Raw genomic sequence first — 15,458 nt, forward strand, 5'->3', positions numbered from 1 at the left:
TATATATATATATATATCTACAGTGCTCAGCATAAATGAGTACACCCCAACAGATTTGTCAGAAAACCTTTACTTTCCTTTCAGATTCAACATTTTCTATGGGACACTATACTACAAAATGCTCCTACAAATGCAGACCATGATTTGTTAATTTGCACACACAAAAAAGTATTTTCCCTGACAAATTCATCCAAGATCATGTTGCAAAAATGAATACACCCCAATTACAGTTTTAGGAGCAAAGCAAAATTTTAGAGAACAAAATCCTTATGAACAAGAATTCGACTACAGCTGAGGCTAATTATTCATTAAACAGGTGTCCAGCAGACAGTTGATTATAAAAGGCATTATTTAACAAAGAAAACCCCTTCCCATTTCATGCAGTCAGCAATGGCACCACATGAAAGAGAAATGTAACAAGGCCTTAGAAGGAAAATAATTTCTTTACACGAAAGGTGAAGGCTACAAGAAAATTAGCAAAGCTCAGTCAGAATACTGTAGCAAAAGTGGCACAATTTAACAAAGATGGAACTGTAACCATCTCACAGAGACGTCCAGGGTGTCCAAGGGCGTTAACACCTCGACAGGAGCATCTTCTGATGAGAAGGGTTGAAGAAAATTGCCATGCAAGGTCACTGCAGTTACCTAAAGAAGTAGAAAGCCAAATAGGGGCGATTGTTTCCCATGACACAATATGGTGTACACTGCAGAGAAATGGCTATATATATATATTTTAACTAGTTAGAATGCAAATTGAATTGAATCAGTATTAACAGTAGTTAAACAGGTGCTTCCAAAGAGGAGAAAGGAAAGAGAAGTAACTGTTTAGGTGAGCTGATGACAGAGTCGTGGACACTTTAATGCAGCATTTCCACAGTTGTTAGAATTTCGTTCTGTGGTCTAACCTTGAACGGGGATCATGATGTTGATTGACGTGGGCATGGTCGAGTCAGACTTTTTGTTTTAACTCCCAATGGCGTACAGATCCATGAAGAGTGGTGACGTGGGGGTATAATTCTATCAAGTCCACAGAGGGGCTCCGGGTGAAGCAAAATTTGGCTGCAGTGAGTAAGAGGGTAGATTGGTAGAAAGAAAAGCCAAGGACCCTCATCTCTCAGCCCCAGGGCCCCAAGGTTATTCTTGGTCACTGTGTATGTGCACAGCAGACTGTCGTGGTCTGCTAGTGTTCCTCCACCACTCAACTCGGTGTGATGTGGTTGGGGTGGCGAGCAGACAGTGATTGATGGGGCAGTAGCCCACTGCTCTCTGATTGAGTTAGAGCCACTCACAATGCCTCTTTGCTTGATTTCTCTGCACTAAATTGACAACATTAGTTGTGGTCTTTCTCTTTCATTTCAGTCACAATTGCATTTTTTCCCTCAAGCCTTTATTTCTTTTGTTAGATGACAGTAATTGTAAAAAAAAAAAAAAAAAAAAATATAAAGTGTAAATTTAGCCTCACAGCAATGTTTTGTGGCATTATCACAGTAGGGTAGAACTTCACATGTTATTAGCAGCCTGTGCCTCTGATTTCACCAGAAAGCAGAGGGAAATATGTTACCACAGACAGGCTGCAAGTTGGCAGGGACGTCTGATTGTCAGGCCGGTAAGTGAGGAGTCATCTTGTCCTCTAAATGCTGGCAAGGGGCTGACTGACCATCAGCATTTCGACCTGCCAAGAACTCAGCCTCTCCTCCCAGCATCACAGAAGAGATGCATTGCTTGACATATGGCCCTCACAGCACAGCATGTTTGGCTTGCAAAGTGCTGCTTCATTGAAAAGTCTGAGTTGTTTGCACACAATGGGAACGGTGGGAACATCAGAATGGGATGTGGATTTAACGTTAGATGCTGTGTCAAAGGGCTAATCCACATTCAAAGTTGTCTGTGCTAGCCAATAAGTGCCCATTTAAAAACTCTATTTATTTTAATCACCACTCTTGTTCCTCTGCTTGTTAAAAAAAAGAAAATAAAAAAGAAATTGGCTGTTTTGTCTCAGTTATTGTGTAACTGAAAGGCAATTATGGTTGCTGCTGGTTGTGTGTGCATACTGTATACACTGAATAGGACAGTTTGAGTCCTCAGCAACATTCCCTCATGTTCACAGTCGCCTCTGCTTCCAGCCAATGTCCAGCCAAGTGACCAGGTCACTGTCCAACCAGTTCAGACTGCTCTCCAACTCCCTTCCTGCCTCCACAGGCTGCAGGCGGCACAGAGAAAAGAGGAGGCTGGAGAGACGGATGCCATTTAATTGAATAATTCCCTGGTCAGTTATTACCATCAATGCCCCCGAGCCTCCAAGCCACTACAGAGCTATGTAGAAGAGTCTTAGAGCGAGAGGAAGCGAACATGCCTCACGCTACTCAACCTTTAGTCATGTTGGCAGATGTTTGCCAGTTATGTCTATGAACTATTTTCACAATGCCTAACTTTTGTTTATGTTTCTCCCTCTACTTGATTGCTCAGCTTACATGCCTTCACATTCTTTTTTATCTTTTTAACCAATCAGGCTTTCTCTCTTCCTGTTCATTGTGGAGAGGAGAGAAACCAAAGCTCTACCTCTGGTTGACCTCAGCTATTCGACTGCCTTCCCTGCCTTCACTACTCACTTTCTCTATGATTGTGTGTGTATATGTCACATGATTTTTTTTGACAGTCCTTTGAATGTAATTGAAAGCCATGTAGTGACACTATGCTAATTTTTGCCCTGTGTTAAGCCACATGTTTCCAGCTTGCTGAACACATCATACATGTACATCATATATTTGTTTTATTTTATTTTAGTTGCTCTGTAGTTTACAAAAATCAAATCATGAGGCTTTGTGTTCTCAAATGATGTAAACTGGCTCAGTTAATTTGATGAGGGTTATGGATTTTTGAGTCTTCATTATACAATGCTTCCTCCCTCCCTGTAGGGTGTGCTTGTATTCAGGTCCCACAGGTGACAAGAGCAGGGAGTGGACAGTGTGTTTACAAATGGTCAAAGGCCAAAGTGTTTATTTGTCATATGCACAGTTAGGAACATGTTTCCTTGTATAATGAAATTCTTACTTTGCTGTCCACATGAATGCCACACAATACAAGTGAAATATAAAGTGGATGAGCAATAACACATCTAAATGGTCAGTAAGAAGCGAATAAAGTAAATAAAAATACAACAAGAACACAATATAATGCAGAGAGAGCCGTGAAGTGCAAATATTCAGCGGTGAGTGTGCAATTGTGCATGTGCAAAATGAGTATGTAAACAGTACAGATGGAATTATACGAGTTAGATCCTGAGTCAGCTGTTTAGGAGTCTGATGACAGTCAGAAAGAAAGAGTTTTTCAGTCTAGAGGTCCTGCATTTCACACCTCTGAGCCTCCGACCGGAGGGTAGTGGTATGAACGGTCTGTGCTGGGGGTGGGTGGGGTCCTTGAGTATGGAGGCAGCTTTCCTACGCACCCTGTGGTGGTAAATGCTCTGCAGAGAGGGCAGTGGAGTCCTGGTGATCTTCTCCACAGTCTTTACCACTCTCTTTACCACAAAGAAATGTGGTCAGAGGTGGGGGCGGGGTGCAGCCCTGTATGCACCACGTATGTTACTGTAAACATGATGCAGAGTGTTCTTGTCCCGGGTGGGAATGCTCACATGTTGGTAATATTTGGGAAGTAGAGTCCGTAGATTGCACTGGTTAAAGTCACCTGCCATGATAAAAACAGCAAAAGACAGTATCCATATCGGCCCTGCTGTGCCCCATTGCCCTCTTTCTCCCAGTCCCTATTATTTTTATCCTTGATTTCTTGCTGTTGTAACAGTGGTGTCTGTTCTGAGCTGTGCCATAGTCCCCTGTGGAGGGCTCACTCTTCGATCACCTCTGCCTGCCCTTCTCTCCTGTGTAATCAGAGATCCTCTCAAATGTCAAGGTGGGACAAATGGGAGCCATTCCCTCCTGTAATGGCCCCTGAAATGGGCTGGGATGCTTCTTTTTCCCTCCCTCTTTGTCTCTTGAGAAAACACATGGGACTTTTATACCAAATGTCCTCTTTTCTTTATTGGCTCTGTTGTGTTAACATGCTAGGCCTACTAGCATAAAGGGGCCAGAGCAATGTTTGTGTGTCCTCTTCCCCAGTCACTGAATAATATTATTATTAAAATTGTTTGTGAACACAATTCAGAAATTACCAAAAGTATGCCTCCTGAACAATACAAACTCAGAACATTGTGCACAGGTTATCATTTAAGCCCAGGAAATACCTACTATAAGATTCAGATCTTTGTCTGAACTTAGCACATACAGTATGTGGTACAGAGAAGTAAGATAACAAGCTGTGACTTTTTACCTAAACCACCATGTGTACGTATCTTCACACACCATGCATTTTACGGTAATACTTGAGCTGTGAGGATGCTGCCTTTTAACCAGTCGTGAGCAACAGCCCTGCCCACCACCCTGCTTCCTCACCCTTCTTGTTCCTGGAATTTGATTTAGTACTACATCCTGAGAGATACTGAAATGTAGCTCTGGGAACTCGCCTCCAAAGTGGGAGAAGTGCAGTGGAAACAAACGCGGAACCCGTGACAAGGCGTAGACATTGTGTTACAGGTAGATCATTTCCTACAGTCAAAAAGGCTTAAATAGAGACAAACAACCATTCATAGCTAAAGGCAGTTTAGAGTCACTAATCAACCTAACCTACATGTCTCTGGACTCTGGGAGGAAGTGCAGTATCTGGAGAAAACCCACACGGGCACTCGGAGAACATATAATGTTAACACCGAAAGGCCCCGGGCAGCCATGAGGTTCAAAGAACAGAACCTTCTTGCTGACAGTGCTAACCAACAGACCATCATGTCCTTCTCAATATTCTGTCTGTGCATTCTGTCCAGAGTCTCTCCAGGTAATGGACCTCCAGATAACCATTACTGTCCCTCAAACACACCTACACACTGTTTCTCAGTGATGGCTGGTCAGACCCCAAAATAATAAATTATCCAATTAACTCCAAACAACAAACTAAATAAAAGTTAATGTCCAGTATTATAATGCCCATCCTTCTTGGTTTCATACTGGTAAACTGCCAATTACTCGAAAAAAAACAACAAAAAACAAACCAAAGAATGTGCAACAAGATTTCATGGCCCACAGTATGATATTAAATTCGATGTTATTTTTAAAATAATTCATACTGTACAGAATACAATAATGTTTTAAATTAGTTTAATAAATTAATTAAAAAAGCTAAAATTTTATTTACAGTAAATAGGAAGGTCTATGGGAAAGTATGGGATTTTTTATGGGGCCTCTGGTGAATGTGGGCCTCGGGTCGGCAGCCCTCATAAAACCTGCTATTGTTTACATGGTCACCCATTTTGGTCTAGGGTGTGTACCTGACATACTCCCTAATAGCAGAATGACTGTATATGAAAGTATATAAAGGCCATTACTATGCTTTACTCTAATGAAGTGTTTTTTAGAAATTTACCCCAAGGAATGGCTGCCTCGCTTGTACAAGCATTCATTCAGAGTCTGAATAGTCATATCTGCACACTAAGATGCATGTAGAGCTCTGCTGTATGCTAGAGGCCACTGCAGTTTCATTTTAGAAGCTCGCTTAGCAAGGAAAACATGTTAAATATAGTCTCATTATGCCATGGTTAGTTTTGTAATTGATTGCACTTACTCATTCTCACTGTATTTGTGATGACAAAATGTCTGATAGAAAAGGGACTGTGGTTTTATGATTTTCTCAACCTTGGACGCAGCTTTCTCTGAGTATAAGTATTTTCTGATGTCAGCAAAGAGACTTCCTGTAAAATGTGGTGAACCATGTCCTCTTGTAGTAGGAGTCACAACAACCTTTGAATGCATTAGAACAAAAAAAAAACTGCTTTAAACTAAAACAGCCACTTTAAGTAGTTTTGACAATAAATTGAACCACTGAGTCCTTAGATTACTTTATGTTCACTTTAGAAGCATTAGGCTGCATAAGACAATTAAATAACTGACTGCACATTTTCTGCATTTTTTGTTTAAACTACTGATGTGTTATTTAGCTTTTATAATCAGATTATCTTGACCTATTTGTTACACATCACAATTTTAATGACAGAAAAACATCCTAACCAGCATGACCGAAAATATGCACAGCACTGCTGTGGTCCTATAGACATATACCCACAGCAGCCTAACACATTCCAGAACTAGATTGTTCAAAGTTTCAGTATGTCATACATTTGAAATAATCACAAGAGATTTATATGGTCAGCTGTATTTCCACTGCTTGTTTTTAACTCCTGCACCCACTCTCCAGTCCACAGTAGAGCAGGTACCTTATTGATCTCACAGTGGGGAAATTTCTGTGTTACAGCAGCAATAGAGAACAACCAACATAACACCATAAGAACAGAACTTCATAAAAACACGGAAAAGAACACGAGGACACAGCTGCTGTAACTTCGCATGCACCACTCCGCGTGGTGCATGCATAGGTAAGTACGTAGTAACAAGGAACACTTAGTCTTAAAATAAAAAGTTACATAAAGGCAGCAAAGCATTAGAACCAATACACACAATGATTATAAAAGTAGTGTCATCAGAAACATTACATTTTACACAGCACAAATAAGCAAATCAAAGGCACCTAAAAACAGGGCAAAGCAGCACACATCGGTGTGTGAATGTGTGTGTGAATGGGTGAACGTGTATGATCTCCTGTAAAGCGTCCTGTGTAATGTCCTCGAGATGGGGATTTGGGCCTGCCGGTATTGTGTCCGCCGCCGAGACACCGTGTTTTGCGTGCGCCTGCACAGAGCAGCAGAGCCGGCCTGGGGATTTCTGAAGAATCGTCACCACAGACCACAGATCCAGGACTCTCTGTGAAGCACGGAGGGCCGCTCTTTTTGTACCCTCATTGCAGCTCCGCCAGTGTGGCTGTGTGTCTGTGCTGTGGGGAGCAGAAAAGATCCCCCCCTTCAGGCAGAATTCTCATTCTGTCAGCTGTGCTCATATTTCAGAATAAAGGATTATTGTGCATGTTGCAGAGGGAGGGTGGATGCAGTAATTGAGTCTAAATAGCCAAATTCATTAATCTGATTGTTGGCAACAGCAGATCTCTTGGCAGCATAATTAGGAAAGCTAATGGATGGAGGCTGGCTAAATCCATCAATGCTGATGATAATTGCTGTTAAGGAAAGTGAATATGCTTTACAAATATATAGCCAAGGCTGCCACAAAATCAGAAACAGCCACATCAGCTAAAAATATGATAGAGCTGATTCAAACCATGTGGCGGTGACACCCAGAGAGGCCTATTGGACAGGTCCAGCTTCCATTCATGGGGCAGTGTGGTGACAAGCAAAGCAATCATCTCTTTCCACCCTTACCGACATGGAACCACCTCTGATCCCATCAGTTCTGACTGGTTCGTTGTTTATCCAACTGGGTGGTTTTCACATTCAGAGGCCTCCTGCAACCATTTTCTATGAATCAGAAATAAAGACATATCAGCGGAGAGGGTAATAGCTTACAAATCTCCTGACTTTATGCCTTGCAGTCAAGCATCTGTTTTAATGGCAAGGGCTTCCCCTATGATGAAAATCTTAGTGATAGTAAGGGTTAATGTTTTTAGCTAAGAACATAGATGTAGACCTGATTGTTCTGATGCTAGGGTCACTACAGCCAGACTGGGTCCAAGAAAAGAGGGTATTCTAGTTGGAAGTAATGAATGTCATATGCAAGAGAGGAGGCTGTATGAGAGGAAACGTAGAGAAAGAAAGATCATTTTATTTCAACGATATGTCCCCTCCGGGCTCAAAAAGAGTAAGCTGGACGTCAGCTTGTCTTGGGCCCCATTGTACAAACATTACTGATGTTTTACCAGAGCCCCAAGTGGCAGCGTTTGACAGTTTGCCTCCCAGGGCTGTCCCTAGTATGTTGTTTATGCCTTTTCACGTGTGTTACCCAGAGATGTATTAACATGGTGTAGGTGACATGTTTACGTGCAGTAGCAGGGTATATTCTGACACACATAGAGAAAGAAATGCTAGGGAAAAGCATCAGGCATTTATTCCATATATCGCTGAGCCGCAGAGAATGATAGCAAAGAAAACACTCTAGTTAAAGTGTTTTCCACAGCATGCTTGAGCTTATAAATGGACTGATTATAAAATCTAACCAATTGTATGAGGCTTATACAACCTTAGTGCTATTCCATTGCCTCAGATAGTACTGGCTTTGTAGATCCATATCAAACGGACATTTATAGAAGGAGGACAGATTATTTCCATGGGAAAGCTTCAGGCAATCTCACCATTATATTGTTAGGCCAGTGGTTTGTTGCCTTCCCTTTGGCTTTGCAAGGACAGTTAATGTTCTTGTTTGACACTAGAGATTTGCTTTCTCTCTGTGCCTGAAGAAAGAAGGCAAGCTAATGCATTTCAGTTGGTGAAGCGAAGGTCCTTGAGAATTACATTCACCCCACCCCCCCAACCCCTACCTTTCCCTTTTCCCCTTTAATTTCCCCACTGGATTGGCAAACCACTCTCACTATTAGCACTGTGGTAAGCAGCCTACTGGGTGTGCATAACTGTCTGTGTGTGTGTGTGTGTGTGTGTGTGTGTGTGTGTGTGTGTGTGTGTGTGTGTGTGTGTGTGTGCTCTACTGGATTGTTTTGTCATGAGAAATAAGAAAAACAGCAGCAGTGACACAACATAAAAAAGAATCACCAGACAGACCCCTGAGAAGAGGCATTTAGTTTAACTTGACAGGTCAGGAGGGCAGAGTCAAGAGACAGACCCTGGAAAGTGGGGCCAGCCTGGCCTTAAAGGTAGGTGGTGTTTGTGTTCTCTTTTATGATCCTAGAGGTTGTTAACCATTCTCTGTTCTCCGTAAGAACTCATCGCCCTATCACTGAGTCTCCACAGGTGCTTAACAAAATGGATTAGAGCTACATTTAACATGGCTGGTAACGGCACAGCCTTTCTGAGGCACCAAACTGCCCCACCAAGCATTTCCCATAATATCTTTCAGATGATAAAAGCTTGAATGGAATGTGTATCCATTGCAGTTCTGGTTGACACCAGTCACTTAGACACAAATAGAGATATTTTAGAGAATGAGGTCTCTTCTTTCTTTCTTTCCTCGCACAAAGAGCGCAGTGAGGACCCCCTGGGTGTATTCTCTTTTCCATCTGCAGCTTCTCTCCCACTGCGCTGCCTCTATGAGAGCTATCTGAGCTGGTGATGGGCCAGGGTAAAAATGCAATAAACAACTCTTCTGCAGATATGAGGAGTGGAAATAGAAACAACAATAAGTCAGTTCTTTAGTTTGGATGGTGAATAACAAGTCTGTGAGGACAAGCAAAATGACAACAGCTCTCTGGTTTCAGTTCATGCGTACAGCGATGATTACATCCTATACTGTATAATGTATACACACTTGCTTGAAGGTGCATATGCAAATATATATTTTGCATATGCAGACACAAACAGCAAAACCACTCACACAAATACTTGCTCAGCTCCTTCAGCTTTACTGCAGCTTGCTCTTCTCTCCTTCTTCATCTCAGTGATGCATCACTCTATCCATTTTTAGGCCTTTGGCAGTGCTTAGCTTTTGGCAGTTGCAGACAGGGGGTCTAAGGTGAATTATAAGTCTGCTGATAGAACAGAGCAGTGCCACAGAAAGATTGATGCTTTCTTGTGTGAGCAGGGAACTAAAAGATGGACAGGAGAGATGAACTGCTAAGCAGAGAAATTGATTGCACAAATAGGGAACAATTGGGAAAGAAAACTCACTGCAAAGCAGGGTCGGGTGTGAAACTAGAACCACCGCTGCTTCTGATTCACTACACACACATCACATACATACCGATCTGTGCACACACTTGTACATAGCTGCACCAGTCTATCCAAGACTTTATCATTTGTTCCTTGTGTTTATTAACTCTCATAGTACTGGCTGTATGATTGATGCTGTGCTGTATAATAAACCGTTATATTTGAGTGACTGGTAGTGATTGTTGCAGTTTTTGCTCTAATATTATCTGAGGCCAGTCTCTGCCTATTTACTTTTATTACATTGCTATTCCATTGGTGTTATCAATCTGGTTGTAATATAATTATAACAGCATTGAATTGCTTTAAATCACTGCCATTTATTTTGATATTTATAATTATTAACTAAAATTTTTAAATTGGTGGTTAATCATTTATGAGAATAATTTATGAGACTGATCTAAATGCCCCCGGCCACAACACATCTGTTGGTGCTCTGAGCAAGGCTGAGTATTGGGTAGACTTAGTCCACCCTGACTCATCATTCAAAGTTTAAATCACCTTCTTGTGTGAAATCTTGTGAAGTGAGTTGTAAAGAGCCGTAATGTTATATTAGTAATTTGGGAATCAAGCAAAATTATGAAAAAAGGCAGTTTTGCCCAGGGGTCACACATTTTCTGAGACAGAGCACCTGTGGGACTGAATGTGCCTGCAAACCTGCTGTACAAATTGATTTATGGATTTGCTGTGTGTTAATAGCACTTTTTTTCATCTGGTTTCTGATAAGATGAAAAACCACTACAGGTCATTAGCACTGAGACAGGAACATGGTGGATAAGTGGCCTGCATAACTAGAAACATGGTGGGAATGGCATTATGAGCAGTTAGGAATGATGGAAACCTGACCCCAAATTTGATTTTAGAGAGGCACTCGCCCTGTCGCTCACAGTCAAAAGATAACATGGAAGAGTCATCATGCACACATAAATATCCAGGCACAAGTATAAACCACAGTTTGAATGTATTCAAGGTACACTATTAACAACTGTCTGAAAACAAAGAGCTAGAGGGTGGTCAGACTTTTAATTTCAATTTTATCATCAGTTCAGTGAAGTCAGGTTAACCTATGTTAAGATGTGTGTGTGTGTGTGTGTGTGTGTGTGTGTGTGTGTGTGTGTGCATCATGACTCCTGTTTTCAGTATAATTTCAAAGCTGTTACCTCTCCTGCTCCCAATTCTGTGCCGATTCAATTAGGGGGTTGCTCCCCTCAGTAGCTGTGGCCCTGAAACTGAATATGGTGGTGATGTGTTTGTGTTTAATAGCTTTAACAACTGCTCTGTCTATTTGACCACCCTATGCCAAAAGCCAGAATATAATCACTTTCAGCTCCTATACTGACTCGCAGAACAGACACACATTGACAGTGTTCTTGTGCTCAAACATGAGACAAACAAATGTTCAGGTGAAATTCAGTAGTTATTGTAAAGCTGTTACATAAGCCTGATCTCAATGCTGCTGGGAGTACAAACCTCCGCAGTGTGTATGTGCGCCAGGTCGATATAATGAAGGCACCACCTGCCCACCTGTTCTCTGAGTTTTAACCTGAGACCTCATTAGTACACAGTGTTTTATTTCCACTACATTACCTGCACAACATGCTGTGTTGTTTTGAGTTTATGTGCTCCTCTGAGTATGGATATAAGTGTGTTTGTGTGCATGTTTATCACCGTGCATGCACAGTATAAACATAGACAGAAACCTAATTTATTTCAACAGGACAAAGAAATCAAATGAATGTCAAACCTAAAAAAGAACAGGTTTTGTAAAGCGATGTGTTTGACACTGCGTCTCTTCATTTGTCTCATTCATGTCTTGCTCAGATATGACTACGTGGAGGTGCGGGATGGTGTGGATGAGAGCGGTCAGCTGGTGGGGAAGTACTGTGGAAAAATTGCCCCTTCTCCAGTCGTCTCCTCTGGAAACCAGCTTTTCATCAAGTTTGTGTCTGACTATGAGACCCATGGAGCAGGTTTCTCCATCCGATACGAGATCTTCAAGACAGGTGTGTGGCCTAGTACAGTTGCAGCTAAAAACAACACAAAAAATGGTCATCTCCTGCTCAGTATGTTGCTTTGTATTAATACTTAATTCTTAGATGTATTGAAATTAAAATTATTCCTGTGATGTCTTAAAGTAGCTTCAAAAATACTGTTAAAACACACATCACAAAAAAAAAAAAATTTCAGTATCATTTGTCTTTAGCTGAATCCATCATACCAGCACAGTAGGACACTATATGAAAGCTGGAGGAATAATTCTGACAATGTGGCAAGAAAGAGCATCTAATGCCATTGTTTGTGAATTAGTTAAGGAACCAAAGCATCAAAGCAGCCCATTCACAGCTAATGAATTGTAGCCCCATATGTTCTATAATTGTTATTTTGACCTTGTTATTTTGCTGTTTTGATCTTGTATGAATGATTGTACAGTAAGCATAATTTGCTAAGCTTGATTTACCCAATGTTGTTAGTTTATTATCAGATATCAATCTAGCACTACATCAACATGAACCTGCTTTTATCATCAATGACCAGCTTGTTTTGGAGAAAGTGATTTCAATACACATAACAGTATTTAGGTTCAGGAAGTTTCTGAGTGCTTCTGTGCTATAAGATCTCTGGGCAATTTTATTTGGTAATCAGGTATGAGGAGTCTAATGCAAATATGTGTTAGACCCATGTCCAACACAAAGCAGAATATCCTGTTGGCCTTACTAGTTTGGACTGAAAGAAGCAGGAGAGGATAACCCATACATGTAGCTGGAGAATAAATAGGTGTTACTATACCCTATTTTCATTAATTAACTTCAGCAAGATTCTACAGGATAAATCCTAGTGACTTCAAAGCCAAAATGAATGGCCCTGCAAGGTCCCCCCTCCTTTTAATCTAAGATAGAATGTGTTCGCATTTGTGTTTATGTATCTGGGCTTATGCCTGTCACCATCACGGCAGTACAGCTGGTGGAGGGTGGGCCGATTTATGAGATCAAAGTGACACTCCACCCAGACGCATGCTAACGCATCAGTGCTGCCTCATTCCTCTTAGTAGGCCAGTTAAATCTATCGCATTCTTCCCCGCATTAGCTTGGTAGTTCCCAGTCTCATTTATAAGCCAGGGCTGATTATAAATGAGGCATGTTAGAGGCCCAGTGGCAACAGGGGAGAAACTGCTGAGATACCAGGAAAAACAGATTTATCACGAAAAATGGATGTAGTGTGGATATAAGATAGAAAGTCAGGACTACAGAGTTTGAGCTACAGTAGATAAGAATCTGGGTTTTGCTGATGGAATCCAAAGGGAAATCATGGCTGGGGGAAAAGGGGATATTGCTATAAATTAAGCCCAGGATTTTTTTGTCTTGGTGCTTTGCACCCAGCACCATCTCCTTATGAAGAAAAGTGAATGGTTGTGTCGGTACTTTCAGATGCTTATTGTGCTTTTAATTGAGTCTGTTTTAACTGACTGCCAAGAAGAACGGGGCTCTGAGATCTGTTATGAACCATGTACTGTATGTTGTGTACCTGTATGTGGCAGCACCAGGCAGAAAGAGAAATACAAAGCCACAGTGGTTTCAGAAGGTATTCAGAGCACTTCACTTTGTGCACACATCTGATTCATTCAGATCCTTAACACAGTACTTTGTAGAAAGTGGTTGCAAACGTCTCCTAATTCATAATAACTGAGGCCACTGGGAACACTGAAAGCTTTAGAAATGGTTTCATATCCTTGCTAAATTCTATGCCTCACTGCAGTTTTATCACAGAGGTTAACAGACAGTTCCTTGGACTTCCTGGTTTGGTTTTCATCCTGACCAGGAGCATAATTTTTGGGGCCGTATATACACAGTTGTGTCTTTCTAAACTATGTCCAAGATACACAGTTTGCCACAGTAGAGTCTGAATACTTCTGTTTGTCATTATGGGCTATAAAGTTCAACTAGATTTTAATTGTGTGGATGCTGAGTCAGCAGCCACATTCTAGAGTTCCCTTTTCAGCAATTCTTCAGCTATTCATAATGTAAACAGCTTTTTGATATCTTTTGCGGTTTTTGCATAATTACCATTTACATTTTATGTTTCATTACAATAGCCACACTAGCATTCCTCAGTGGGTAGGACTACTCTGACATACATACGCACACACCTACACAGTTATATACACACCTGCACACACACAGCACTACTCGTTTTACCTACATTATGAGGACCAATGGGAAAAGTTTAATAAGTTCAGCATACGTTCAGCTGGAAAAGCCATTCAGGTATCAAAATGTTCAGCTCTTTTTGGATATTCCTGCTTGTATTTTTCTTTTTTGTAACATTTATACTTTTTAACATATTTAGCTTTTTTTCAGCAACTTTTGCCCAATTCAAATGAATGGAAAAAATATTCACTTCTTAATAACTTCAACATACCTTCAGCTAAAACCACCATTTCAACTAGTAACTATTCAGCAACTCTTCAGCTATTCATACCATAAACAGCTTTTTGATATTTTTTATGGTTTTTGTATAATTTCCATTTGCATTTTATGCCTCATTTCAATAGCCACACTCTAGTATTATTCATTGTGTAGGACTACTCTTTCTTTCTCATACACACACATACATACAGACACACAAACACCTACACACCCACACATACACACAACCCTACTTCTTTTACCTACTTTGTGGGGACCAATGGGAAAATGCTCACATCTTAATAAATTCACTATACTTTCAGCTAGAAAAGCCATTCAGGTATCAAAATGTTGGTCTTCTGGGACATTCCGGCTTCTTTATTTGTTTTTGTACCATTTATAATTTTAAAAATATTTAACTTTCTTTCAGCAAATTTTGCCCCATTCAAATGAATGGGGGAAATTCTACTTCAGGATACTTTGAACTATTTCAGGTATCAAAATGTTCAGCTCTTCAATGACATTCATGCTTCTATTTAGAAATATTCTAAACTTCATACTTTTGAAATATTTTGCTTTATTTTGAAAATCTTGCCCCATTCAAATGAATGGGAAACTTCTACTTCAGCATAATTTCAGCTATCAAAATGTTCAGCTCTTCAAGGACATTCATGCTTCTCTTCAGAATTGTTCTTAAATTCATACTTTTGAAATATTTAGCTTTATTTTAAAACTTTTGTCCCATTCAAATGAATGGGAAAATTCTACTTCAGTACACTTTCAGTTAGAAAAACCTTTCACGTGTAAAAATGTTCAGCATTTTTAGGACAATCTTTGAGCATTCAGCATCCATACGCATTTTCTCCAGAAAATTACTTTCTCTAGTTTTTATTGTATGGATGCTGAGTCAGTATCCATACTATGTTATCCTGGTCTTTATTATTATTATTATTATTGTATGGATGCTGAGTGTCGGAAGTCAACCACTTCCTCATCGGGTTTCAGATGATGGAAAGAATATTCAGTCACAAAACACCACAAAATACCAAAGTGCACTTAATTATAATTACCTTTTATTCACAGATGCGCATCTGGAGATCACAGCAGCAGCCAAAATGATCTGATCTGATCTTTCTAACATTGTGTATTATATACTATTCTTCCCGCCTACTTACATTCCTTAGGATGCAGCTGAGATCAATCAGCACCCAACCAAAGTTTCTATCCCACCATACACA

At 40.5% G+C, this 15,458-nt stretch overlaps 1 protein-coding gene across 4 annotated transcripts in view; it reads left to right on the top strand.

Moving 5' to 3' along the window:
- The window catches only part of nrp1a (neuropilin 1a), a 79,620-nt gene that overhangs the window by 11,755 nt on the left and 52,407 nt on the right, over positions 1-15,458 (top strand). For all 4 annotated transcript variants that reach the window (XM_020621331.1, XM_020621333.1, XM_020621330.1 and 1 more), the window contains one exon: positions 11,639-11,820. In XM_020621331.1, the coding sequence (XP_020476987.1) occupies positions 11,639-11,820 (182 nt within the window). The remainder of the gene's footprint in view (positions 1-11,638; positions 11,821-15,458) is intronic.

The sequence above is a fragment of the Monopterus albus genome, unplaced genomic scaffold, assembly GCF_001952655.1.
Source record: "Monopterus albus unplaced genomic scaffold, M_albus_1.0 scaffold258.1, whole genome shotgun sequence".
Lineage (NCBI taxonomy): Eukaryota > Metazoa > Chordata > Actinopteri > Synbranchiformes > Synbranchidae > Monopterus > Monopterus albus.